At 43.7% G+C, this 26,574-nt stretch overlaps 2 protein-coding genes across 2 annotated transcripts; both read left to right on the forward strand.

Moving 5' to 3' along the window:
* Positions 1 to 844: 844 nt before the first annotated feature.
* On the forward strand, positions 845 to 11,228 carry LOC123481446 (zinc finger protein 2 homolog; the record flags this gene model as incomplete). The annotated part of the gene is made up of 2 exons (XM_045205664.1): positions 845 to 878; positions 9,166 to 11,228. Coding segments are annotated over 2 exons (1,188 nt in total), but the record flags the coding sequence as incomplete, so codon positions are not given.
* A 4,564-nt stretch (positions 11,229 to 15,792) lies between these two features.
* Positions 15,793 to 24,449, forward strand: LOC121534253 (zinc finger protein 135-like). Its single transcript, XM_041840872.2, has 2 exons — positions 15,793 to 16,498; positions 23,482 to 24,449. Exons 1-2 carry the CDS (start codon positions 16,153 to 16,155, stop codon positions 24,333 to 24,335), a joined length of 1,200 nt encoding a protein of 399 aa, XP_041696806.2. The 5' UTR covers positions 15,793 to 16,152; the 3' UTR covers positions 24,336 to 24,449.
* The last annotated feature ends 2,125 nt before the right edge of the window (positions 24,450 to 26,574 follow it).

Here is a 26,574-nt window from a genome sequence, read left to right on the forward strand (position 1 = left end):
TTCAGAATGGCTGTGTATTAATTGGCATTTATCTTGCCCTCTAAGGCAAAATGCACCCCACATCATAACAAAGCTGCCAGAACCATTAAGAACGTAACCGTTTCCTATATTTTGGCAGTTACCTGTACATTCATATTCAGGTCTAGTTTGTGTAGAGGAAAGTATTGGCCGTAAGAAAAGAGAAAACATATTTGCTAATTTGGAATTATTTGTTATGAAATTGTTTGTTAAAACTGCGTTACCCACTCCAGTCAGCAGGTGGCGATGTGAGTATTTTAGGTCTTGCTTTACGTATAATCTAGTGGACTGGACGCTTCTTCAACAACAACATGGCTACTTATTCAACCGTCTCAGTAGCTTGCTAGCCAACATAAAACAGAAATATTGAAGCTCTTTCCACCATTTTTTTGTGTAGCTACATGAATCTCAGCGTTTAAAACCACATTCTGTTAACGTATCTATTGTTGATTTAAACGTAGTTTTCTTGCTGCATTTTCTGATTTGTTAAGATTGATAGTGAGCATAACAATAGGCTAGTCGCTAATGCTAACTAGCCAGTTAGCTAACATCCCTGACGATGAGCTCGCAGAGCTACTTCCCCCGGGCCACTTATAAAGAAGAGGAGGCCTGCTGGACAGAGAAAGAAGCTCTGGGGCTGAACATTGTCGTAAAAGAAGAAGAGGAGGATATTACAGTGAAAGAAGAAGAGGAGGATATTACAGTGAAAGAAGAAGAGGATGTTATAGTGAAAGAAGAGGAAGACCATTTTAAAGAGGAAGAGGAGGCTATCTCAATAAAAGAGAAGGAGGAAGACGTTTTGAGAGTGAAAGAGGAGGAGGAAGAAGGAGAGGAGGAGACTGAAGATCTGATTAACACCAGTGAGTACTGTCTTAAAAACAGGTATTCTACTGAAGTTCTACACTTAAATATGGGTTCAGTACGAGAGAAGTGTTCAACGTTTAATTAAACGGAAACGGCACAGTATTGAATGGCAAATTGAAATTTTGCCATTCTAAATGGTCACACCCATATTCATCTAATCAGGCCACACCCACCACACAGGAGCAAAAAAAGAACAGTGTGCATCGTTTTGGAGAAACGTCTCGTTCGAAACTGTAACGCCACGTAGCAAACGTTGAAGCGAACTGAACGCACCACAGAACCAATATAAATTGTTAAAGGTGCAATCTGCCGTTGGTACATGCATTTTGGGAATTTTTAATGAACGACATAAATGCCGAAAAGAGCATAGGTCAACTATTGTACCCTATCAGAACCCGAAATATAAGTTTTACTGCTCAAATGTAAACACCAAATTGTAAACAAAGACTAATAGACTAAAAAGATTATTCAAAACTGGTATTAAGCTGAGGGATGTCAAATTCATAGACAGAGATATGGATGCAAGGCCCAACCTTGCCAGAAGATTCCGACCCTACCGTTACGCTTCTTTACAATGAGCTGCACTAGGGTCGGAACGCAATCATGGTTACATCAAGGCACGAGGTATGGGTCGGAAAAACGTACCTCAATGCAGGGATGAGATGGCTGCTGTGGCTCCTGCTGGCTAGTATGAGGACGAAAGGGCAGTTTTTTCAAACTATCATTATTTCAGTCTTCTCCATGTAGCAGTGAGGATAAAGGTGACATTTTGGATTACAGTGGCATATCCCATCCCTGCATTGAGGTAAGTTTTCCTACCCCTATCACGTGCCGGCTGCACCTAATATTTATCCATTAGGTCTAATACATGTATCCTATACTGACTAGTCTATTTATCCATTAGGTCTAATAAATGTATCCTATACTGACTAGTCTATTTATCCATTAGGTCTAATAAATGTATCCTATACTGACTAGTCTATTTATCCATTAGGTCTAATAAATGTATCCTATACTGACTAGTCTATTTATCCATTAGGTCTAATAAATGTATCCTATACTGACTAGTCTATTTATCCATTAGGTCTAATAAATGTATCCTATACTGACTAGTCTATTTATCCATTAGGTCTAATACATGTATCCTATACTGACTAGTCTATTTATCCATTAGGTCTAATAAATGTATCCTATACTGACTAGTCTATTTATCCATTAGGTCTAATACATGTATCCTATACTGACTAGTCTATTTATCCATTAGGTCTAATACATGTATCCTATACTGACTAGTCTATTTATCCATTAGGTCTAATAAATGTATCCTATACTGACTAGTCTATTTATCCATTAGGTCTAATAAATGTATCCTATACTGACTAGTCTATTTATCCATTAGGTCTAATAAATGTATCCTATACTGACTAGTCTATTTATCCATTAGGTCTAATAAATGTATCCTATACTGACTAGTCTATTTATCCATTAGGTCTAATAAATGTATCCTATACTGACTAGTCTATTTATCCATTAGGTCTAATAAATGTATCCTATACTGACTAGTCTATTTATCCATTAGGTCTAATAAATGTATCCTATACTGACTAGTCTATTTATCCATTAGGTCTAATAAATGTATCCTATACTGACTAGTCTATTTATCCATTAGGTCTAATAAATGTATCCTATACTGACTAGTCTATTTATCCATTAGGTCTAATACATGTATCCTATACTGACTAGTCTATTTATCCATTAGGTCTAATAAATGTATCCTATACTGACTAGTCTATTTATCCATTAGGTCTAATAAATGTATCCTATACTGACTAGTCTATTTATCCATTAGGTCTAATAAATGTATCCTATACTGACTAGTCTATTTATCCATTAGGTCTAATAAATGTATCCTATACTGACTAGTCTATTTATCCATTAGGTCTAATAAATGCATAACAACACTAAGTTTAATAGTGTTTTTATTAGCCTCCAAAGCACTACAGCCACTCTGTGATGGACACACTCTGATCTTTTATTCAATTCCAATGTGTTTTATTTCCTGGGAGGGAACTGAATGGAACATCCAAGACACATGACACCATAGAACACTAAACCATGTAGGCTAAAGTATAAAAGATTAGAAGCATTCTATGCCATCACAGGGTATATACATACTGGATATATACACATCAACATTACACACTTCAATAGTGAAGGAGTTTGATGGATGTGGGTACACAACTAGAAGCTGCTGTCTTAGATCTGAATGGGAGAGCTGTATACCTGCACCCAGAGGGTAGGGGTCTATACTGGTCAGTCAGTGTGTTGTATCCCTGCACCCAGAGGGTAGGGGTCTATACTGGTCAGTCAGTGTGTTGTATACCTGCACCCAGAGGGTAGGGGTCTATACTGGTCAGTCAGTGTGTTGTATACCTGCACCCAGAGGGTAGGGGTCTATACTGGTCAGTCAGTGTGTGTTGTATCCCTGCACCCAGAGGGTAGGGGTCTATACTGGTCAGTCAGTGTGTTGTATACCTGCACCCAGAGGGTAGGGGTCTGTACTGGTCAGTCAGTGTGTTGTATACCTGCACCCAGAGGGTAGGGGTCTATACTGGTCAGTCAGTGTGTTGTATCCCTGCACCCAGAGGGTAGGGGTCTATACTGGTCAGTCAGTGTGTTGTATACCCAGAGGGTAGGGGTCTATACTGGTCAGTCAGTGTGTTGTATACCCAGAGGGTAGGGGTCTGTACTGGTCAGTCAGTGTGTTGTATACCTGCGCCCAGAGGGTAGGGGTCTATACTGGTCAGTCAGTGTGTTGTATCCCTGCACCCAGAGGGTAGGGGTCTATACTGGTCAGTCAGTGTGTTGTATACCCAGAGGGTAGGGGTCTATACTGGTCAGTCAGTGTGTTGTATCCCTGCACCCAGAGGGTAGGGGTCTATACTGGTCAGTCAGTGTGTTGTATCCCTGCGCCCAGAGGGTATGGGTCTATTATGGTCAGTCAGTGTGTTGTATACCTGCACCCAGAGGGTAGGGGTCTATACTGGTCAGTCAGTGTGTTGTATACCTGCACCCAGAGGGTAGGGGTCTATACTGGTCAGTCAGTGTGTGTTGTATCCCTGCACCCAGAGGGTAGGGGTCTATACTGGTCAGTCAGTGTGTTGTATACCCAGAGGGTAGGGGTCTATACTGGTCAGTCAGTGTGTTATATACCCAGAGGGTAGGGGTCTATACTGGTCAGTCAGTGTGTTGTATCCCTGCGCCCAGAGGGTAGGGGTCTATACTGGTCAGTCAGTGTGTTGTATCCCTGCACCCAGAGGGTAGGGGTCTATACTGGTCAGTCAGTGTGTTGTATACCCAGAGGGTAGGGGTCTATACTGGTCAGTCAGTGTGTTGTATACCCAGAGGGTAGGGGTCTATACTGGTCAGTCAGTGTGTTGTATACCTGCACCCAGAGGGTAGGGGTCTATACTGGTCAGTCAGTGTGTTGTATCCCTGCACCCAGAGGGTAGGGGTCTATACTGGTCAGTCAGTGTGTTGTATACCTGCACCCAGAGGGTAGGGGTCTGTACTGGTCAGTCAGTGTGTTGTATCCCTGCACCCAGAGGGTAGGGGTCTATACTGGTCAGTCAGTGTGTTGTATACCCAGAGGGTAGGGGTCTATACTGGTCAGTCAGTGTGTTGTATCCCTGCGCCCAGAGGGTAGGGGTCTATACTGGTCAGTCAGTGTGTTGTATCCCTGCACCCAGAGGGTAGGGGTCTATACTGGTCAGTCAGTGTGTTGTATCCCTGCGCCCAGAGGGTAGGGGTCTATACTGGTCAGTCAGTGTGTTGTATACCTGCACCCAGAGGGTAGGGGTCTATACTGGTCAGTCAGTGTGTTGTATACCTGCGCCCAGAGGGTAGGGGTCTATACTGGTCAGTCAGTGTGTTGTATCCCTGCACCCAGAGGGTAGGGGTCTATACTGGTCAGTCAGTGTGTTGTATACCCAGAGGGTAGGGGTCTGTACTGGTCAGTCAGTGTGTTGTATCCCTGCGCCCAGAGGGTAGGGGTCTGTACTGGTCAGTCAGTGTGTTGTATCCCTGCGCCCAGAGGGTAGGGGTCTGTACTGGTCAGTCAGTGTTGTAAACCTGCACCCAGAGGGTAGGGGTCTATACTGGTCAGTCAGTGTGTTGTATACCTGCACCCAGAGGGTAGGGGTCTATACTGGTCAGTCAGTGTGTTGTATACCTGCACCCAGAGGGTAGGGGTCTGTACTGGTCAGTCAGTGTGTTGTATACCTGCACCCAGAGGGTAGGGGTCTATACTGGTCAGTCAGTGTGTGTTGTATACCTGCACCCAGAGGGTAGGGGTCTGTACTGGTCAGTCAGTGTGTTGTATACCTGCACCCAGAGGGTAGGGGTCTATACTGGTCAGTCAGTGTGTTGTATCCCTGCACCCAGAGGGTAGGGGTCTATACTGGTCAGTCAGTGTGTGTTTTAAAGGCTAGTTTAACACCCTTCTTCCTCGTTCGTTTTTTGAAAAATTTATAACATTCTTGGAGGATTGATTGCAGTACATTACACGTCCTCAGTTTCCATAGAAAGAACAGGCGTTGTTGACGTTTTTGAGTGAACGTGTTCAGTGTTTCTTTTTGAAGGAGCGCTTGTTGTCCATGATGGTTCCGAAGGTATTTGTAGTCCTCCACCCGCTCATTGATCTGTCCATTAATCTCCAGCGCTGGGATGGTAGGTTGGTCTAATCTCCAGCGCTGGGATGGTAGGTTGGTCTAATCTCCAGCGCTGGGATGGTAGGTTGGTCTAATTTCCAGCGCTGGGATGGTAGGTTGGTCTAATCTCCAGCGCTGGGATGGTAGGTTGGTCTAATCTCCAGCGCTGGGATGGCAGGTTGGTCTAATCTCCAGCGCTGGGATGGTAGGTTGGTCTAATCTCCAGCGCTGGGATGGTAGGTTGGTCTAATCTCCAGCGCTGGGATGGTAGGTTGGTCTAATCTCCAGCGCTGGGATGGTAGGTTGGTCTAATCTCCAGCGCTGGGATGGTAGGTTGGTCTAATCTCCAGCGCTGGGATGGCAGGTTGGTCTAATCTCCAGCGCTGGGATGGCAGGTTGGTCTAATCTCCAGCGCTGGGATGGCAGGTTGGTCTAATCTCCAGCGCTGGGATGGCAGGTTGGTCTAATCTCCAGCGCTGGGATGGCAGGTTGGTCTAATCTCCAGCGCTGGGATGGCAGGTTGGTCTAATCTCCAGCGCTGGGATGGTAGGTTGGTCTAATCTCCAGCGCTGGGATGGTAGGTTGGTCTAATCTCCAGCGCTGGGATGGTAGGTTGGTCTAATCTCCAGCGCTGGGATGGTAGGTTGGTCTAATCTCCAGCGCTGGGATGGTAGGTTGGTCTAATCTCCAGCGCTGGGATGGTAGGTTGGTCTAATCTCCAGCGCTGGGATGGCAGGTTGGTCTAATCTCCAGCGCTGGGATGGCAGGTTGGTCTAATCTCCAGCGCTGGGATGGCAGGTTGGTCTAATCTCCAGCGCTGGGATGGCAGGTTGGTCTAATCTCCAGCGCTGGGATGGCAGGTTGGTCTAATCTCCAGCGCTGGGATGGCAGGTTGGTCTAATCTCCAGCGCTGGGATGGCAGGTTGGTCTAATCTCCAGCGCTGGGATGGCAGGTTGGTCTAATCTCCAGCGCTGGGATGGTAGGTTGGTCTAATCTCCAGCGCTGGGATGGCAGGTTGGTCTAATCTCCAGCGCTGGGATGGTAGGTTGGTCTAATCTCCAGCGCTGGGATGGTAGGTTGGTCTAATCTCCAGCGCTGGGATGGCAGGTTGGTCTAATCTCCAGCGCTGGGATGGTAGGTTGGTCTCTTCTGAAGTCATGACCGGGTCTTTGCGGTCTTGGTAGTTCTAGCTACACCTGTCAGTTTCAGCCTGGAGGAGTCCCTCTGAGTTGCCTGCTGTGTCCATTTCAGCCTGGAGGAGTCCCTCGGAGTTGCCTGCTGTGTCCATTTCAGCCTGGAGGAGTCCCTCTGAGTTGCCTGCTGTGTCCATTTCAGCCTGGAGGAGTCCCTCGGAGTTGCCTTCTGTGTCCATTTCAGCCTGGAGGAGCCCCTCGGAGTTGCCTGCTGTGTCCATAATAACTGAACATCATCTCTGTGTCTGAGCTCCTACAGGGTGAATAACACAGGCCAGATGACAGAGCCTTGTGGTGTTCCTGTACAGATGGTTCTGGAAGAAGCTGCAGTGACCGTTGAATCTGACCAGCTGGTGTCTATTTGTCAGGAAGGAGAGGACCCAGAGAATCAGATGTGGCTCGACATTCATGGTCTGGAGCTTTTGACCCATTCATTGAGACTGGGCTGTGTTAAAGTTACAAATACCGCCCTGACGTATGTGTCGGGCTCCAGGTGGGTGTGGGCACAGTGCAGTAGGGATAGGACTGCATCATCGACACCCCTGTGCTGCTTGTAAGCAAACTGGATAAGAGTATACCTTTTGTAGTTGGGGGGAATCAGCCTTTCAGAGCTCGTCATCACCAAAGATGTTTAAAGCTCCAGGGCGGTTGTCATTGTTGCAGGATGGGTTGCTCTTTTTAGGTACTGGCCTTTATAGTGGAGGATTTCCATATTGCTGGGATGGAGTGTTCTCTCAGAGAGTAGTTAAACAGTTAACAGAAAACACCTGCCAGTTGCTTATGGTTAACCTTTAGTAGGAGATACTAATGTTGTCTGGCCCAGGGGCTTATGGTTAACCTTTAGTAGGAGACACTAATGTTGTCTGGCCCAGGGGCTTATGGTTAACCTTTAGTAGGAGACACTAATGTTGTCTGGCCCAGGGGCTTATGGTTAACCTTTAGTAGGAGATACTAATGTTGTCTGGCCCAGGGGCTTATGGTTAACCTTTAGTAGGAGATACTAATGTTGTCTGGCCCAGGGGCTTATGGTTAACCTTTAGTAGGAGACCACTAATGTTGTCTGGCCCAGGGGCTTTGTTTTGTCCTTTTAAGTACAGCTTCCACATCTTTTGGTTGCTGCTCAAACTGTGTTAACATGTGACATGTTTAGAGTCCTATCAAATCAGTTATCTTTTTTGCCTGATTTGGTTTTAGTTTTTTTCAGGTTTTCGATCTCTCAAAATCACACTTTAAAAAAAATAAAAAAAGATAACCAACACAATTGGATGTTCTAAGTCCACAACAATGCTTAAACCGCATCAGGAGACCACTGTTGAGGTCTGGGAAAATGTAAGAAATGTAGAGTTTTGGGTGTAGTTACCCTTTAATGCAGGTGCATCACCAGGAAGAGACCTGGGTGACGAGGACAAACATCCATAAACTGGCACAGGGAGGTGTTTGTTGGTGTTTGTTACCATGGTAACAAACTACCTGAATTGATGTGATAAAGGATAGAGAGGATATGTTTAGAACATTAACCGCTGTTGTTTTATTATCCTTTAAACTACTACTGTTAGTTTTATGGTTGCAGCCATCTATTATCCCATTAACAATCACCCAAACTTATTTCATTTCAAACTTCACATTTCTCTAGTGTAGTGAATGATATCAGCAACAGGTCTGTGATAAGTGGTCGGTGTGGTCAGTGGCGTTTAGTTTAGCGTCCCAGCTCTGTTGTTTGGCTAGCGATGTTTCTGTAGCGCTCATGTGATTTGCAGAATTTGCTAAACAAAATGGCCACAGGATTGATGCAAATAATCATGATATCATTCTGCCAGGTAGGCGTAGGCTACTTTGTAGTTAACATTTAATTGAGAATGTTTTTGGGAAAAGCCTTTCCATCTCTACCAGAAGGTTTTCGTTAGGATCATCGCTAACGGCTACACAAAGTGGAGACATGCACGCGCACCGCACACACACACACACAGACAGACAGGGGCATTCCACTGCCGATTCAGAAAGTAGAAATTCTAATCACTGATGCATTTTGTTCACGGCTTACGATTTAACTTGGGCCAATTAATTAATGTTCTACTAAGTTCAATACATTTAGTTGATTTTGAATATTGTTGAATTCCGTTTTAATGTCTGGATATTAATGTCTGGATTCCGTGATTCAGGGCCCTACATGTTAGATAGGTCAGAGATCAGCTCCTCCCTTTCAATTGCAAAGTCATACAATAAAAACTGTTAAGATTCTCTGTCAATAGTATTTTGCTTTGGAGCAGCGGGCAGTTAAGGTGTTGTAAAGACCTGCCACTGTTTTTACACCCCTCCAAGCATCTCTGGGTTGAGATTGAGGGATCTAGTCATAGAAACTATGTTTTATCCTTTCATTCAGGTCTGTCTTTGGCAGGAGAAAGATCAGACTCTCGCTCTGACAGCGGGAAGAATCTTTCAGGAGAACCAGATCCAGAAACGGCCAAACCAGCGAGACGACACAACTGCGCCCAGTGTGGAAAGACATTTATCCAGTTATCGCATCTGAAAGAGCACGAGAGAATACACACAGGTGAAAAGCCTTACCACTGCTCCCAGTGTGAAAAGAGTTTTACCCAGTTAAATATGCTGAAACGACATGAAATAATACACACAGGAGCGAAGCCTCACCAATGCTCCCAGTGTGGAAATAGTTTTACCCAGCTATGGAACCTGACAGTGCATGAGAGGGCACACACAGAGAAGCCTTACCACTGCTCCCAGTGCGGAAAGAGTTTTAGCTGGTTAGGGAGCCTGAAAGTACACGAGAAAACGCACACAGGGGAGAAGCCTTACCACTGTCCTCAGTGCGAAAAGAGATTTTCCCAGTTAGAGCAACTGAAAAAACACAAGAGAACGCACACTGGAGAGAAGCCTTACCACTGCTCCCAGTGTGGGAAGAGTTTTACCCTCCTAAGAAATCTGAAAAACCATGAGCTAATACACTCTCTATATAAGCCTTACCTCTGCTCGCAGTGTGGAAAAACATTTTTCTCATCAGATTCCCTGAAAAAACATGAGCTAACTCACTCTGTAGAGAAGCCTTTCCACTGCTCACAGTGTCGAAAGACATTTTTGTCATTAGGGCCCCTGAAACAACATGAGAGGACGCACTCAGGAGAGAAACCCTATCATTGCTCTAAGTGTGGAAAGAGTTTTACTTCATCGAATTCCCTGAAAAAACATACAATAATACACTCAGGAGTGAAACCCTACCACTGTTCCCAGTGCAAAAAAAGTTTTGCCCACTCGTGGCACCTGAAATATCATGAGAGGACTCACACAGAAGCAAAATCGTATCATTGCTCCCAGTGTGTAAAGAGTTTTACCATGTCAACATACCTGAAAAAACATGAACTAACACACTCTGTAGAAAAGCCTTTCCACTGTTCGCATTGTGAAAAGAGTTTTAAGAATTTAAGGAACCTGAAAGTGCACGAGCAAAGACACGCATGTTCTTTGGGCCTTTCCACTGCTCCCTCTGTGGAGGAAAATGTACCTGGTTTCAGCAACTGAAAAATCATGAAAGAATCCACACTGGATAGAAGCCTTACCAGTACTCCAGGATAGAAGCCTTACCAGTACTCCTTGGGTGAAAAGAGATATACCATAAAAATGTAAACGCAGAGTCTCAAATAGCTGCCTGTCCCTTTTAATAGCCGGGCAACAGAACACATTTCAGCAAATAAACACCTGTTTCAAATCAACGCTGGGTCTAAAGGAATTGTTAATGAGGTTACTATGAATTGTTTTACTAGGTTTAATGTTTGATTTGTTACATTAAATAATTCTGTAATGACTTGGAAAAAATGATGGCAATCATTTGTTTTTATCACCAGTAAGAAACTGCTAGCCATTGGCTGCTAACAGCTGAGAACTGCTCGCTTACTGGCAAGCACAAAAACAGTCAAAACATCGGGAGTACAGACCCCCAGAAATGGACTGATCGCCCTCTAGTGGCGAAAGTAAGAACTGTCAAGAATGCACAGTCAAAGAGGAGAATAATTATTCTGTCAAGGAAAATATGTTTTTTTCCCCCAAAATAAAGGCATATATATCAAGGAAATAGACATCTGTCTCAAATAGAAGCCTGTCTCTAATAAGACCTTGTTGTGTTCAGTGATTTAAGCAAATAAAGACCTGGGCTATTAATTGAAGTTTTACAGGAATACATCACAGGGATTTAAAATTCACAAAGTGCTCCCAGAATTTTTACTGAGAATATGTTTTTGTTTATGCCACATAAAACAAGTTTTTAAAAGTGTACTCATACAAATGCATTTTTGTTTTTTATTTTTTTAAACATGAATTGAACATGGAGTGAGTGAGTCTGTTTGAATATAGAGTATCAGTTTGAATGAAGAGTATGTCAGTTTAAATGTTTCAGCCTATCTGCTCTGTGATTAAATGATCATTTTCAAACTCTGTCTTTGTGCATTTTCTGTATGTGTATGTTAATCAAGTGCAATATTCATGTGATATCTCCCGAGTGGCGCAGTGGTCTAAGGCACTGCATCGCAGTGCTAGCTGTGCCACTAGAGATCCTGGTTCGAATCCAGGCTCTGTCGTAGCCGGCCGTGACCGGGAGACCCATGGGGCGGCACACAATTGGCCCAGCGTCGTCCAGGGTAGGGGAGGGAATGGCCGGCAGGGATGTAGCTCAGTTGGTAGAGCATGGCGTTTGCAACGCCAGGGTTGTGGGTTCGATTCCCACGGGGGGCCAGTATGAAAAAAAATATATATAATGTATGCACTCACTAACTGTAAGTCGCTCTGGATAAGAGCGTCTGCTAAATGACTAAAATGTAAATGTAAATGTATATGATGGGACTTGTCAGGATAGTGTTTGTGGACTTTAGCTTAGCGTTCAACAACACCATCCTAGAATTGTTGCAGGTTGGTGGAGCACTGACTTCCTCACAGACAGGACACTACGCTGTGAAAACACCTTGCAGACCAATCCCCCAAGGTGATGAGTCCAAGTACCGAGGAGAGGTTGACCGTCAGGTGGCCAGGTGCAGTCGCAACAACCTGGAACTCAACGCCGTCAAAACCGTGAAGATGGTGGTTGACTTCAGGAAAACGTCCCCCACTATCTCCCCCCCTCGAGATTGATGGCTCAGCCGTCAGCACGGCTGAATTGTTCAAATTCCTGGGGACCATCATCTCCCACAGTTGTTCAAATTCCTGGGGACCATCATCTCCCACAGTTGTTCAAATTCCTGGGGACCATCATCTCCCACAGTTGTTCAAATTCCTGGGGACCATCATCTCCCACAGTTGTTCAAATTCCTGGGGCCCATCATCTCCCACAGTTGTTCAAATTCCTGGGGACCATCATCTCCCACAGTTGTTCAAATTCCTGGGGGCCCATCTCCCACAGTTGTTCAAATTCCTGGGGACCATCATCTCCCACAAGCTCAAGTGGAAGGAATACATCACAGTGGTGATCTAGTACATTCTCTGATGGCCTTCTATCAGCTGATGATGGGGGGGGGGTGGGAGTATATTTTGTTCTCTAGGCCAATGACATTAGAGGGCACCATCACACCAACTCCTTCAATGCCTTACTCCTTGAAGTCTGCAGTTGTGTCTAAAAAAACAAACACTTTTTTGATCAAAGCATGTTTTTTTTTACCCTTAAATGTTCAAATATAGCTGGAGTGCACCTTTAATTATTATGTTTTAGTTATAAAGGTAGACCTAGGTAATATTATAACGACACACATTCATAAATGTTTGGTCCAGTGTATCAATGCCTGTCTGCCATCACTCAGCTTTCTATTGAATTTATTTGGGTCGAGAGCTTCAAATCACTGTTGCTAGGTAACACGCTGAGATTCATGGGAAGAAGCTGCCAAGGGAACTGATTTGCTCAAATTAAAGTTCCTCTGTGTCCAAATCACTAAGAATTTAAAATGGTCCACACACAGTTGTGAAGAAGGTGCGACAGCATTGACCAGTAGAATGGCCCGTACGGAAGAGCTCAGTGACTTTCAACGTGGCACCGTCATAGGATGCCACCTTTCCAACAAGTCAGTTCGTCAACTTTCTGACCTGCTAGAGCTGCCCCAGTCAACTGTAAGTGCTGTTATTGTGAAGTGGAAACGTCTAGGAGTAACAACGGCTCAGCCGCGAAGTGGTTGTCCACACAAGCTCACCGAACGGGACCGCCCAGTGCTGGAGCGCGTAGCGTGTATAAAAATCGACTGTCCTCGGCTGCAACACTCACTACCGAGTTCCAAACTGCCTCTGGAAGCAACGTCAGCACAATAACTGTTCGTTGGGAGCTTCATGAAATGGGTTTCCATGGCCGAGCAGCTGCACGCAAGCCTAAGATTGCCAAGCATCGGCTGAAGGGGTGTAAAGCTCGCCGCCATTGGACTCTGGAGCAGTGGAAACACGTTCTCTGGAGTGATGAATCACGCTTCACCATCTGGCAGTCCAACGGACTAATCTGGGTTTGGCGGATGCCAGGAGAATGCTACCTGCCCCAATGCATAGTGTCAACTGTAAAGTATGGTGGAGGAGGAATAATGGTCTGGGGCTGTTTTTCATGGTTCGGGCTAGGTCCATTAGTTCCAGTGAAGGGAAATCTTAACGCTACAGCATACAATGACATTCTAGACGATTCTGTGCTTCCAACTTTGTGGCAACAGAGCCTTTCCTGTTTCAGCAAGACAATGCCCCCTGGAACTGACCCTGTATATAGTATGGTATTGAACTGACCCTGTATATAGTATGGTATTGAACTGACCCTGTATATAGTATGGTATTGGAACTGACCCTGTATATAGTACGGTATTGAACTGACCCTGTATATAGTATGGTATTGAACTGACCCTGTATATAGTATGGTATTGAACTGACCCTGTATATAGTATGGTATTGGAACTGACCCTGTATATAGTACGGTATTGAACTGACCCTGTATATAGTATGGTATTGAACTGACCCTGTATATAGTATGGTATTGAACTGACCCTGTATATAGTATGGTATTGAACTGACCCTGGAACTGACCCTGTATATAGTATGCTAATGAACTGACCCTGTATATAGTATGGTATTGAACTGACCCTGGAACTGACCCTGTATATAGTATGCTAATGAACTGACCCTGTATATAGTATGCTAATGAACTGACCCTGTATATAGTATGCTAACTTACTTATTGTGTTCTTCTTATTTTTCATATCTGGTGTGTTTTTGTTCTACCTTGACATTTTTAGTACTATATTGTTATTGATTACTGCATTGTTGGGGTTAGAGCTAGCAGGAAAGGCATTTCACTGTACTTGTGCACGTGACATTAAAACTTGAAACCAATACAACAAGATCTACAATGTGTATTCCCAGAGGATATCACTTAAAAGTATTCAATATAACACTTTTTTCAAAGTGGCTTACTTTTGGAAGAGAGAGAGGTGGAGGGCTGGAAAATTAGAAGGTTTTGAGAGGAAGAGAGAGAGGTGGAGGACTGGGAAATTAGAAGGTTTTGAGAGTAGGAGATATGTACCAGTACAGTAAATATATGCACTCACTAACTGTAAGTTGCTCTGGATAAGAGTGTCTGCTAAATGACTAAAATCTAAATGTACAGTGAGATAGGCAAGCAAGTGATATAATAATAATAATAATATGCCATTTAGCAGACGCTTTTATCCATACATTTTTGTGTATGGGTTGTCCCGGGGATCGAACCCACTACCTTGGCGTTACAAGCGCCGTGCTCTACCAGCTGAGCTACAGAGGACCACGTAAGATTGGGATTTTCTCGCATGGAATAGCCTTAATTTCTCAGAACAAGAATAGACACGAGTTTCAGAAGAAAGTTATTTGTTTCTGGCCATTTTGAGCCTGTAATCGAACCCACAATTGCTGATGCTCCAGATACTCATCTAGTCTCAAGAAGGCCAGTTTTATTGCTTCTTTAATCAGCACAACAGTTTTCAGCTGTACTAACATAATTGCAAAAGGGTTTTCTAATGATCAATTAGCCTTTTAAAATTATAAACTTGGATTAGCAAACACAACGTGCCATTGGAACACAGGACTGATGGTTGCTGATAATGGGCCTCTGTACGCCTATGTAGATATTCCATTAAAAATCAGCCATTTCCAGTAACAATAGCCCTTTACAACATTAACAATATCTACACTGTATTTATGACCAATTTGATGTTATTTTAATGGACAAAAAAATTGCTTTTCTTTTGAAAAACAGGACATTTCTAAGTGACCCCAAACTTTTGAACGGTAGTGTATGTTTCAGTAAGATTGGATTTTTAGCGTTTATAGCAATGGTTATTAATTGTACTGCAGGGATGGAACGCAAATCGAAGAAAATTGAGGTTGTGGTGGCAGCTGCAGAGAGGTATTTGGGTGTGGTGGCAGCTGCAGAGAGGTATTTGGGGTGTGGTGGCAGCTGCAGAGAGGTATTTGGGTGTGGTGGCAGCTGCAGAGAGGTGTTTGGGTGTGGTGGCAGCTGCAGAGAGGTTTTTGGGTGTGGTGGCAGCTGCAGAGAGGTATTTGGGTGTGGTGGCAGCTGCAGAGAGATATTTGGGTGTGGTGGCAGCTGCAGAGAGGTTTTTGGGTGTGGTGGCAGCTGCAGAGAGGTATTTGGGTGTGGTGGCAGCTGCAGAGAGGTATTTGGGTGTGGTGGCAGCTGCAGAGAGGTATTTGGGTGTGCGAGACTTGACATCAGAAGAGTTACAGGGAGTGTTAAGTGGTGATGTCCCATCATTTCAGATTGAGGGCATGAGGTAGGAGAGAGTGTATTTAAACAGTGGAGAAGGGTGGGGTTAATTATTAGCTGTAGTGTTGAAGGTGTGAGTGTAGTGTTAGATGGTAGGATATTTATTTGCTTTGTTTTATTTTCTTTTTCAAGGAAAGATAAGGGAGTTGTACTCCAGTCTAGTAGGTGGCGGTAATGCAACAAATTGGATGCCAACCGCCGTTAAACCTCGAAGAAGAAGAAGAACAAGGAACTTCCGTAGCTTGCTAAAAAACAAAACAAAACATAGTTGAAGTATCGAGACGTATGTTAGTTACTGTGTTTTAAACACTCATATGTCTACGTGTTAACACGTTTTATTTCACATTCAGCTAGCGTTGTTTTTCTGCGGCTAACGTTATAGCTATCTTGCTGGTTAATGTATGTTCCTATAGCACCAGTAACAGTGGCTAAAGCTAGCTAATGAACGAACGACAGAGAGTAGGTGAACGTCTTATAACATTTTATAGATTAAGTTGAGGATTCATTTTAGCTACTTTGCCATGTGGGTAAAAAACGGTTGGTGACCGCACAGTGCTGTGTGCTATATTGACCTAACTAACATCCCCGACCATGAGCTCACTAAGCTACTCCCCCGCTGCGAAAGAAGAGGAGGCCTGCTGGACGGAGAAAGGGGGTCTGGGGTTGAACATTGTCGTAAAAGAGGACGAAGAGGGTGCAGTTTTTGGGGTAAAGGTGGAGCGCAATGTCACAGTGAAAGAAGAGGAGGAAGAAGCTTTCAGACTGGACAAGGATGCAGAGGAGGCTATCACATTGAAGGAGGAGGATTTTATAGTGAAAGAAGAGAAAGAACCTTTTAGAGTGAAAGAGGAAGAGGAGGCTATCTCAATAAAAGAGAAGGCAGAAGACGTTTTGGGAGTGAAAGAGGAGGAGGAGACTGGAGATCCGATTAACACCAGTGAGTATTGGCTTAAAAGCAGGGGCACAGACTTGTCTGCAGTTGTTTGAACCAAAATGTTTTTTTTTTAAGGGGCATTCTACTGAAGTTATACACTTGAATATGAGGTTCTGTACTGTAGGAATTGTTTAATCTAATAGTCCACCAAATAACAATAACACATCACAATACGGTGCAGAGCGTTCGATTTGGCTGCTGGTGGGCAAGGAGACCTGCAGCTCCGCTAAAACCATTGACAGCTACGCGCTTGTTAAATAAATGTTATAACTATTTGGTTTTAATATCATCGCCATTGAAGAACATAATCAGAACTACACATTTCCGATTATTCCACATTTATCTCTATCAGAGTTATACAGCAAGTAACTGCATGTTATTTTTTAATGATCAGTAAACATCAATTGAACATGTAATTTACATTGAAGTCATTTAGCAGACGGTCTTATCCAGAGCAATTAGGATTATGTGCCTTGCTCAAGGGTTACAGATTTTTCACCTAGTTGGCTCGGGGATTCGAACCAGCAACCTTTCGGTTACAGGCCCAGCGCTCTGAACCGCTATGCTACCTGCCACCCTTTCAGAGACGTGTGGGTATTTTATTCATGTGGCATGTAGCTAGCTAGCTAGCGAAGCGAACAACGTGTCATTTAGCTTGATTCATCAGCCATTAGGCTTCTGGAAAGAGCTTGACATCGGCAAATCCTCCTGATAAAGTTGTTAGTCGGACCAACAATCATCAACGCTATAGGTGTCAAGCAAATCAAACAATATTTGGATATAGCCAACTAGTTTAAACCCTGAAAGTTAGCTTGTTAACTAGCCAAATTGACGTGAGCTGTTATTAGCTAGCTAGCCAATTTGACGTGGTCCATCAATCAATGTAGCCTATTTGTCTGTCAGCAGCAATCATGATCAAACACTTAAAAACAATGTTGAAAAGGGGATTATGTTAGCTAACTTCGCTAGGTAGGCCTACGTTGGTTGGAGAAAAAAGTACATTAGATCTACTTACCACCATGTTTAGCCAACTGTACAAAGTTTCTACCTTTTTTAGCTTGCAAAGTAACACTATCAGCTAACAGTACATCGAACAAATGCGACCTTCTGCTGCTTGACAGGCAGAGCCTGGGGATGGGGAAATTAACCTGAACCACTCATACGTGTCAGGTATAGTTCACTTTTATTTTATATCACTCAAATATACAATTGATGGTGGCCAATATCGAGAGATATCTTAAGGCTACCGTCACTTATCTGAAATGACATGATGAATTGATGTTTACTGATAATGAAAAGCATGCAGTTACATGCTGTGTAACTCTGATGATAAAAGGTAAATGTGCACAATGGTTTTGCATGGAATAATCGGAAATGTGTAGTTCTGACTGTGCTCTTCAAGGAGGTGATATTACAACCAAATAGTTAACGTTAATTTAACGATCAATTGAAAACAGCGCGCAGTTGTCAATAGCTTTTAGCGCAGCAGGCAAATCGAACGCTCGGCACCTTACTGTGACGTTTTATTGATAAAGACCTATAGGGGAGAGTGGGCTTAGTTGAGCCACCCCTTGTTTCTACGAAAGCATACACAACATTTTATAATTTTACCAAATATTTAGGAAGAGATCATCATTTCATGGAGTCTGTGAAGGAAGAAACCGCATGGATTTTCACCAAGTCAAATTAATTTGTGTTAAAGCAGTGGTCACCAACCGGTCCATCTTCAACGTATTCCTAGTCCATCACCAAACATTGCTGTAGAAAACTCAATGATAAAGACTTGCGCTGCTTTAAAAAAAATATATACATTTGTGTTGCGCTGTTGGCGGTAGGTGCACTTGACTCAGAAGACCTGCGCACCGGGTAAGCAAAATGTTCCCATTTTGAACCATTTCATTTGTCCGAATAGACAAACTCCGCCTACCCGGCGGACGCTGCACTGGCCAATCGGATTGCTCAAATCACCGTGCCTACCTAAAGCTTCCGTGAGATTATATAACTTTTAAAACCATGACCAGAGAGAGACTGTCAAAGAATACAGCAAAGAGCTGCTGTTTTCCTGAGTGAGTCCATGTTTAAGTTTTTCTTCTTCACTGTCAACACTGTTTTATTCAGCGCTGTCAACACTGTTTTATTAATCACTATTACAAAATGCGTTTCTCCCTAATTCCACTCGCGCTGCAGCTGCAATGAATGCGTAGCCAAGTTATCAATATCCCTGCGTTTTTATTATTATTAGCGTTGTCTATTTTATTGAGGAATATTTCACTTTCTCTGGTCATAGGAACAACATGAGTCTGTGGAAGACGGTGTCCACTCTGGTCTCACTGGAGGAAAGGATGATGGAGACTTCCGACTTCAGTGCGTTCAAGACAACTGGGAACTCGGAAATCTCAGACTTCCGACTTCAGTGCGTTCAAGACAACTGGGAACTCGGAAATCTCAGACTTCCGACTTCAGTGCGTTCAAGACAACTGGGAACTCGGAAATCTCAGACTTCCGACTTCAGTGCGTTCAAGACAACTGGGAACTCGGAAATCTCAACTTCGACTTCAGTGTAAAAACTGGGAACTCGGAAATCTCAGACTTCCGACTTCAGTGCGTTCAAGACAACTGGGAACTCGGAAATCTCAGACTTCCGACTTCAGTGCGTTCAAGACAACTGCTCCCCCCCGGATTTGGACTTGTTAGCAGTGCATTCACTCACCACTCTGTCCAGCGGCAAACTCCGCCCACAACAAACTACCTCATGCATCATCATCATCTACCTCATCATGACCTACAGTGGCAAGTGGCAGAGAGACGGCGCTGACAGGGTTTAATTAATTTATTTATTTATACATCCCTCGATTCCTGCCTTGTCTACAGATACCACCCCCACCCCCCACCCACATTTTTTTTAAATAAACGGACTCAGAGAATGAGTGTACAACTGGTAAATAGTTGCTGATATTTCAGTCAGATGTCTGGCTAGCTAGGTAGCTCAAGGGCTTTACACTGTTAGCCAGGTAGCTAGCTATAAATCAAATGTATTTAAAAAGCCCTTTTTACATCAGCAGATGTCACAAAGTGCTTATACAGAAACCCAGCCTAAAACCCCAAACAGCAAGCAATGCAGATGTAGAAGCACGATGGATAGGAAAAACTCCCTAGACATGCAGGAACCTAGGAAGAACCAGGCTCTGAAGGGTGGCCAGTCCTCTTCTAGCTGTGCCAGAGTACATGGCCATTAAGGCCAGATCGTTCTTCAAGATGTTCATAGATGACCAGAAGGGCCAAATAATAATCACCAGTGGTTGTAGAGGGTGCAACAGGTCAGTACCTCAGGAGTAAATGTCAGTTGGCTTTTCATAGCCGAGCATTCAGAGGTCGAGACAGCAGGTGCGGTAGAGAGAGCGAGACAGTTGAAAACAGCAGATCTGGGACAAGGTATCACGTCCGGTGAACAGGTCAGGGTTCCATAGCCACAGGCAGAAGAGTGGAAACTGGATCAGCAGCACGACCAGGTGGACTGGGGACAACCAGGAGTCATCAGGCCAGGTAGTCCTGAGGCACGGTCTTAGGGCTCAGGTCCTCTGGGAGGGGAGAGAGCGATCGGAGAATTAGAGGGAGCATACTTAAGTTCACACAGGACACCAGATAGGACAGACTGACCCTAGCCCCCCTGCATATCAACTATTGCAGCATAGATACTGGAGGCTGAGACAGGGGAGGTCAGGGGACACTGTGGCCCTGTCCGACGATACCCCCAGACAGGGCCAACCAGGCAGGATGTAACTGCACCCACACCACTAGAGGGATATCAACAGACCACCAACTTACTACCCTGAGACAAGGCTGAGTATAGCCCACAAACATCTCCTTCACTTTTTTTTGTTGGGACCTAGAACTAGCATCTCTGTTTTGTCTGTTTTTAAAATTAAAACATTTGCTGCCATCCATTCCTTATGTCTGAAACACATGCTTCCTGGGTAGGCAATTTCGGGCTTCACCATGTTTCATCAAAATGTACAGCTTGTGTGTCGTCCACATAGCAATGAAATTTGACATTGTGTTTTTGAATGACATCCCCAAGAGGTAGAATATATAGTGAAAACAATAGTGGTCCTAAAACGGAACATTGAGGAACACCGAAACCTACAATTGATTTGTCAGAGGACAAACCATCCACAGAGACAAACTGATATCTTTCCGACAGATAAGATCTAAACCAGGCAAGAACTTGTCTGTGTAGACCAGTTAGGTTTTCCAATCTCTCCAAAATAATGTGGTGATCGATGGTGTCAAAAGCATCGAGGACAGATGCAGAGCCTTGGTCTGACGCTATTAAAAGTTAATCTACCACCTTCACGAGTGCGGTCTCAGTACTATGATGGTGTCTAAAACCGGACTGGAGTGTTTCGTATATACATTATTTGTCTTCAGGAAGGCAGTGAGTTGCTGCGCAACAGCTTTTTCAAATAAAATTGAGAGGAATGGGAAATTCTCTATAGGCCGGTAGTTGAAAAAAATAATCTGGGTCAAGGTTTGGCTTTTTCAAGAGAGGCTTTATTACTGTCACTTTTAGTGAGTTTGGTTCACATCCGGAGGATAGAGAAACGTTTATTATGTTCAACATAGGAGGGCCAAGCACAGGAAGTAGCTCTTTCAGTAGAGATATAACTAGCTGACTAGGAGGAAGTTAGAAGCTAACGTTGAACGGAGCCTGACCTCAGCAGGAGCAGTTGACTGAAATTAAGATGGCAATAGATTATAAATTCTCATAACAAAATATCTTTGCTTAATGGAAAGTAGTGAGACAGACAGTGATGAGTCAGGCTGCAATGGAGGAGGCAAAGGAGATACACAGAGAGAGGAAGCATTGAAGCAAGCAGGGAGAGGGGTTAGTATACACTGGTTCCCAAACTTGGGGTCGTGGGACCCATGTGGGGTCCCCTAAAATGTAAATAGGGTCCCCTGAGAGAATCTTTAATCTTATCAAACACTTTAATAACTTGGTTTTTCTTCAAATGTGTAGAATACAACATTTTAGAGTCACCTAAGGGCCCTTTTACACTGTCAGAATTCACTCTCTTGGGACAGCCTGTGGGACATAACATTTAAGTGAAATATAAAGAAAATGTAAATATAAATACAATTTCATATTATTATCATGCACACTGAACAAAAAATATAAACGCAACAACTTCAAAGACCTTATTGAGTTTCAGTTCCATATAAGGAAATCAGTCAACATCATCAGTACTGACTTACCACTCATGTATGTAGTCAAACACGTATTATTGAGGAGAACTTGTAAGGTAGTGATGAATAGTACTTTTTGTTTTTTCAAGAGGTTGTGGTGATATACTGCCATCTGGTGGCGACTAGAAACAATTGCATAATAGGAACTATTAGCCTATAAAGTACCAGAACCACTCTGCAATTTATATCTAGTCTGATAGGTCAAGGAGTTTTGGATGATGGTTACTGGTCAGCCAAATGACAGCGGGCAGCATATTAACCTTTCGAATAGCAACAAGAAATACAACATTTGGTGGTCGGATCCGAACCGAGTGAGGGAAGTAGCAGGGGAACGCGACCTGACAGACGTTTGAGCAGGGGAACGCGACCTGACAGACGTCTGAGCAGGGGAACGCGACCTGAGAGACGTCTGAGCAGGGGAACGCGACCTGAGAGACGTCTGAGCAGGGGAACGCGACCTGACAGACGTCTGAGCAGGGGAACGCGACCTGAGAGACGGTCTGAGCAGGGGAACGACCTGAGAGACGGTCTGAGCAGGGGAACGCGACCTGACAGACGTTTGAGCAGGGGAACGCGACCTGACAGACGTTTGAGCAGGGGAACGCGACCTGACAGACGTCTGAGCAGGGGAACGCGACCTGACAGACGTCTGAGCAGGGGAACGCGACCTGACAGAGACGCGGGGTGCAGACAACAGCAGAGGGAGACAGGGACAGTAGCAACCAAGCAGACTCGCACTGGTTAGACAAACTTCTAGTTTCCATATGCTATTCATCATCCCATCTGATTGCGTAGTACCGGTCTTGACTGCATCAAACCAAGTAGAGAAGCTAGCTAGCAAGTAGCTAGCTAGGCTAATTGAAGCAACATGCGTTGATTAGACAAACTTCTAGCTTCCATATGCTATTTATCATCCCATCTGATTGCGTAGTACCGGTCTTGACTGCATCAAACCGAGTAGAGAAGCTAGCTAGCAAGTAGCTAGCTAGGCTAATTGAAGCAACATGCGTTTTCTACACGTCCTTCTAATTAGAAATAACAATGACTCCATTCAGATTATTAAGTAGCAGCCTACCTGCTGTCTCTATCCTTCTCCTTTAACTTTTAATTCCCTCATTTTAATTCCATCTTCCATTGATTAGAATTATCTCCTAACTTGCTTTCCACACGGAGAGGATCTATGACTGTAGTGTGCCGCTTAGATGACTTGTGATTGGCCAACAACAAGCCACTCGTGAAAAGCAAGAACAGAAACAAATTCTATCATTTTGTCTCTTTCTCTACTGCAGCAGATTCGCATTCAGGTCACATGTTGTTTATCTAAAAGCGATTATGCCGGTTATTTATTAGGGTTATTTATTAGGGTTATTTATATGACGTCTTCATCCATAACTGTCTGTTATACGGTAATTGTGCCATAACTGTCTGTTATACGGTAATTGTGCCATAACTGTCTGTTATACGGTAATTGTGCCATAACTGTCTGTTATACGGTAATTGTGCCATAACTGTCTGTTATACGGTAATTGTGCCATAACTGTCTGTTATACGGTAATTGTGCCATAACTGTCTGTTATACGGTAATTGTGCCATAACTGTCTGTTATACGGTAATTGTGCCATAACTGTCTGTTATACGGTAATTGTGCCATAACTGTCTGTTATACGGTAATTGTGCCAGCCCTATTTGGCGGTTTCATTTAGGTCTCTCTGTTTAAACAAATACTCTGTCTTTGGCAGGAGAGAGACCAGACGCTCACAGCAGGAAGAGTCCTTCAGGGGAACCAGACCCAGAGACGCCTAAACCAGCAAGACGACACCACTGCACCCAGTGTGGAAAGGGTTTTAGCCAGTTAAGGTCCCTGAAAAAACATGAAGGAATACACACAGGAGGGAGGAAGAGCTACCACTGTGCCCAGTGTGGGAAGAGATTCACTTCGTTAGGGTATCTGAAAAAGCATGAGAGAACTCACACAGGAGAGAAGCGTTTCCACTGTTCCCAGTGTGGAAAGAATTTTACCAGGTTAGGGAGCCTGAAAATTCATGAGAAAACACACACAGGGGAGAAGCCTTACCACTGCTCTCAGTGCGGAAAGAGATTTTCCCAGTTAGGAGATCTGAAAAAACATAAGAGAACGCACACTGGAGAGAAGCCTTACCACTGCTCCCAGTGTGGGAAGAGATTTACCCAGCAAGGAAACTTGAAAAATCACGAACTAATACACAATGTAGAGAAGCCTTTTCACTGCTCCCAGTGTGGAAAAACCTTTTTCTCATCAGATTCCCTGAAAAAACATCAGCTAACACACTCTGTAGAAAAGCCTTTCCACTGCTCCCAGTGTGGAAAGACATTTTTCTCATTAGGGCCACTAACACGACATGAGAGGACACACACAGGTGAGAAACCCTACCATTGCTCTCAATGTGGAAAGAGTTTTACCCAATCGGGGGACCTGAAATATCATGCGAGGACACACTCTGTAGAGAAGCCTTTCCACTGTTCCCAGTGTGGAAAGACATTTTTCTCATCAGGGCATCTGAAAAAACATGAGCGAACACACTCTGTAGAGAAGGCTCCCCTGTTCTCATTGTGAAAATACTTTTAAGAATTTAGGGAACCTGAAAGTACATGAGCAAAGACATACACTACATGACCAACAGTATGTGGACACCTGCTCGTCGAGCATCTCATTCCAAAATGATGGGCATTAATATGGAGTTTGTCCACCCTTTGCTGCTATAACGTCCTCCACTCTTCTGGGAAGGCTTTCCACTAGATGTTGGAACATTGCTGCGGGGACTTGCTTCCATTCAGCCATAAAAGCATTAGTGACCCAAACTGTTGCCACAAAGTTTGAAGCACAGAATCGTCTAGAATGTCATTGTATCACTGGAACTAAGGGACCATGAAAAACAGCCCCAGAACATTATTCCTCCTCCACCAAACTTTACAGTTGGCACTATACATTCGGGCAGGTAGCGTTCTCCTGGCATCCGCCAAACCCAGATTCATCAGTGATGAAGCGTGATTCATCACTCCAGAGAATGCGTTTCCACTGCTCCAGTCAATTGGCGGCGAGCTTTACACCACTCCAGCCGACGCTTGGTATTGCGCATGGTGATCTTAGGCTTGTGTGCGGCTGTTCGGCCATGGAAACCCATTTCATGACGTGTACGACAGCATGTTCCAGTTCCCGCCAATGTCCAGCAACTTTGGGATGCTCTGGATCGACACCGTGTTCTAGTTCCGGTCAATAACCATCAACTGCACACAGCCACTGAAGAGGAGTAGTACAACATTCCACAGGCCACAATCAACAGCCTGATCAACTCTATCCGAAGGAGATGTGTCGCGCTGCATGAGGCAAATGGTGGTCACACCAGATACTGACTGGTTTTCTGATCAACGCCCCTACCTTTAAAAAAAAAAAAAAGGTATCTGTGACCAACAGATGTATATCTGTATTCCCAGTCGTAAAATCCATAGATTAGGGAGTAATGCATTTATTTCAATTGACTGATTTCCTTATATGAACTGTAACTCAGTGAAATCTTTGAAATTGTTGCGTTTATATTTTTGTTCAGTGTATAGCACTCTTAGTCTACACCTGTTGTTTATGAAGCATGTGACAAATACAGTTTGGTTTGAATTCGCAAAAAAAACATGATTACTTGTCTCTGAAATGAAACCATCAAGTGATAGATTTTAAACAAATTCAAGTCTGTAATTGAACAACCCCCATGCCATGATTAGATAGAGAAACAACAACATCTCTTTCATAAGTTCTTTAAACAACAAAATCTAATTTACCAACATTTCTGAAAATGTATATATACAGTGGGGAAAAAAAGTATTTAGTCAGCCACCAATTGTGCAAGTTCTCCCACTTAAAAAGATGAGAGAGGCCTGTAATTTTCATCATAGGTACACGTCAACTATGACAAACAAATTGAGAAAAAAAAATCCAGAAAATCACATTGTAGGATTTTTAATAAATTTATTAGCAAATTATGGTGGAAAATAAGTATTTGGTCACCTACAAACAAGCACGATTTCTGGCTCTCACAGACCTGTAACTTCTTCTTTAAGAGGCTCCTCTGTCCTCCACTCGTTACCTGTATTCAGTGGCGGCTCCTGAAAAAATTCTCAGGAGGGGCAATTTTTCTGATGATTTAGGTGACCTACACACATTTTAAAAAAGATATGTCCAGCAACAACATGAAGACAGGGGCAGCATATAAGTCAATACCAGAAGCATTTATTGACTGATCTGGGGAGATGGATTCCAGTTTCTGTGACAGATTATAAATAATCTCTGATGCCTTTGTTATATTAGCTTTTGGTTGAATGTACTGTCGTAGTAAATATATAATGTTATAGCTTGGTCTGACTAAAATCTTGTGCATGACCCATTTTGTGTTGGGCGTTTGTTTTCAATCAATGCTGTTCCTATCCTATAACAATGGACAAAAGAGTCCTATCTTGTCAGCCTTGTCAGCAGGTGGCCAAGGACAACACCCACGCCATAGGTCTCTCAGTTCTTCCAACTCACGAGTTCTTGCTCTGAGGACACACACACACACACACACACACACACACATCATCACTGATAACACACACACACACACACATCATCACTGTTAAACACACACACACACACACACAAAAATCCCCTCTCTTTAGGCTGAACATTTGAAGACAGAGAACCCGACTCAGAGCCAATGCAACAGTGGAGGGGACCTCGCCCAACTCATCAGGACCAATCAGAAGATCAGAACTACTAGATTCAACCTACATCATTTATTGTATAAAATGTCTGCACACAATGTTTT

Source organism: Coregonus clupeaformis, chromosome 20 (genome assembly GCF_020615455.1).
Source record: "Coregonus clupeaformis isolate EN_2021a chromosome 20, ASM2061545v1, whole genome shotgun sequence".
Classification (NCBI taxonomy): Eukaryota; Metazoa; Chordata; class Actinopteri; order Salmoniformes; family Salmonidae; genus Coregonus; species Coregonus clupeaformis.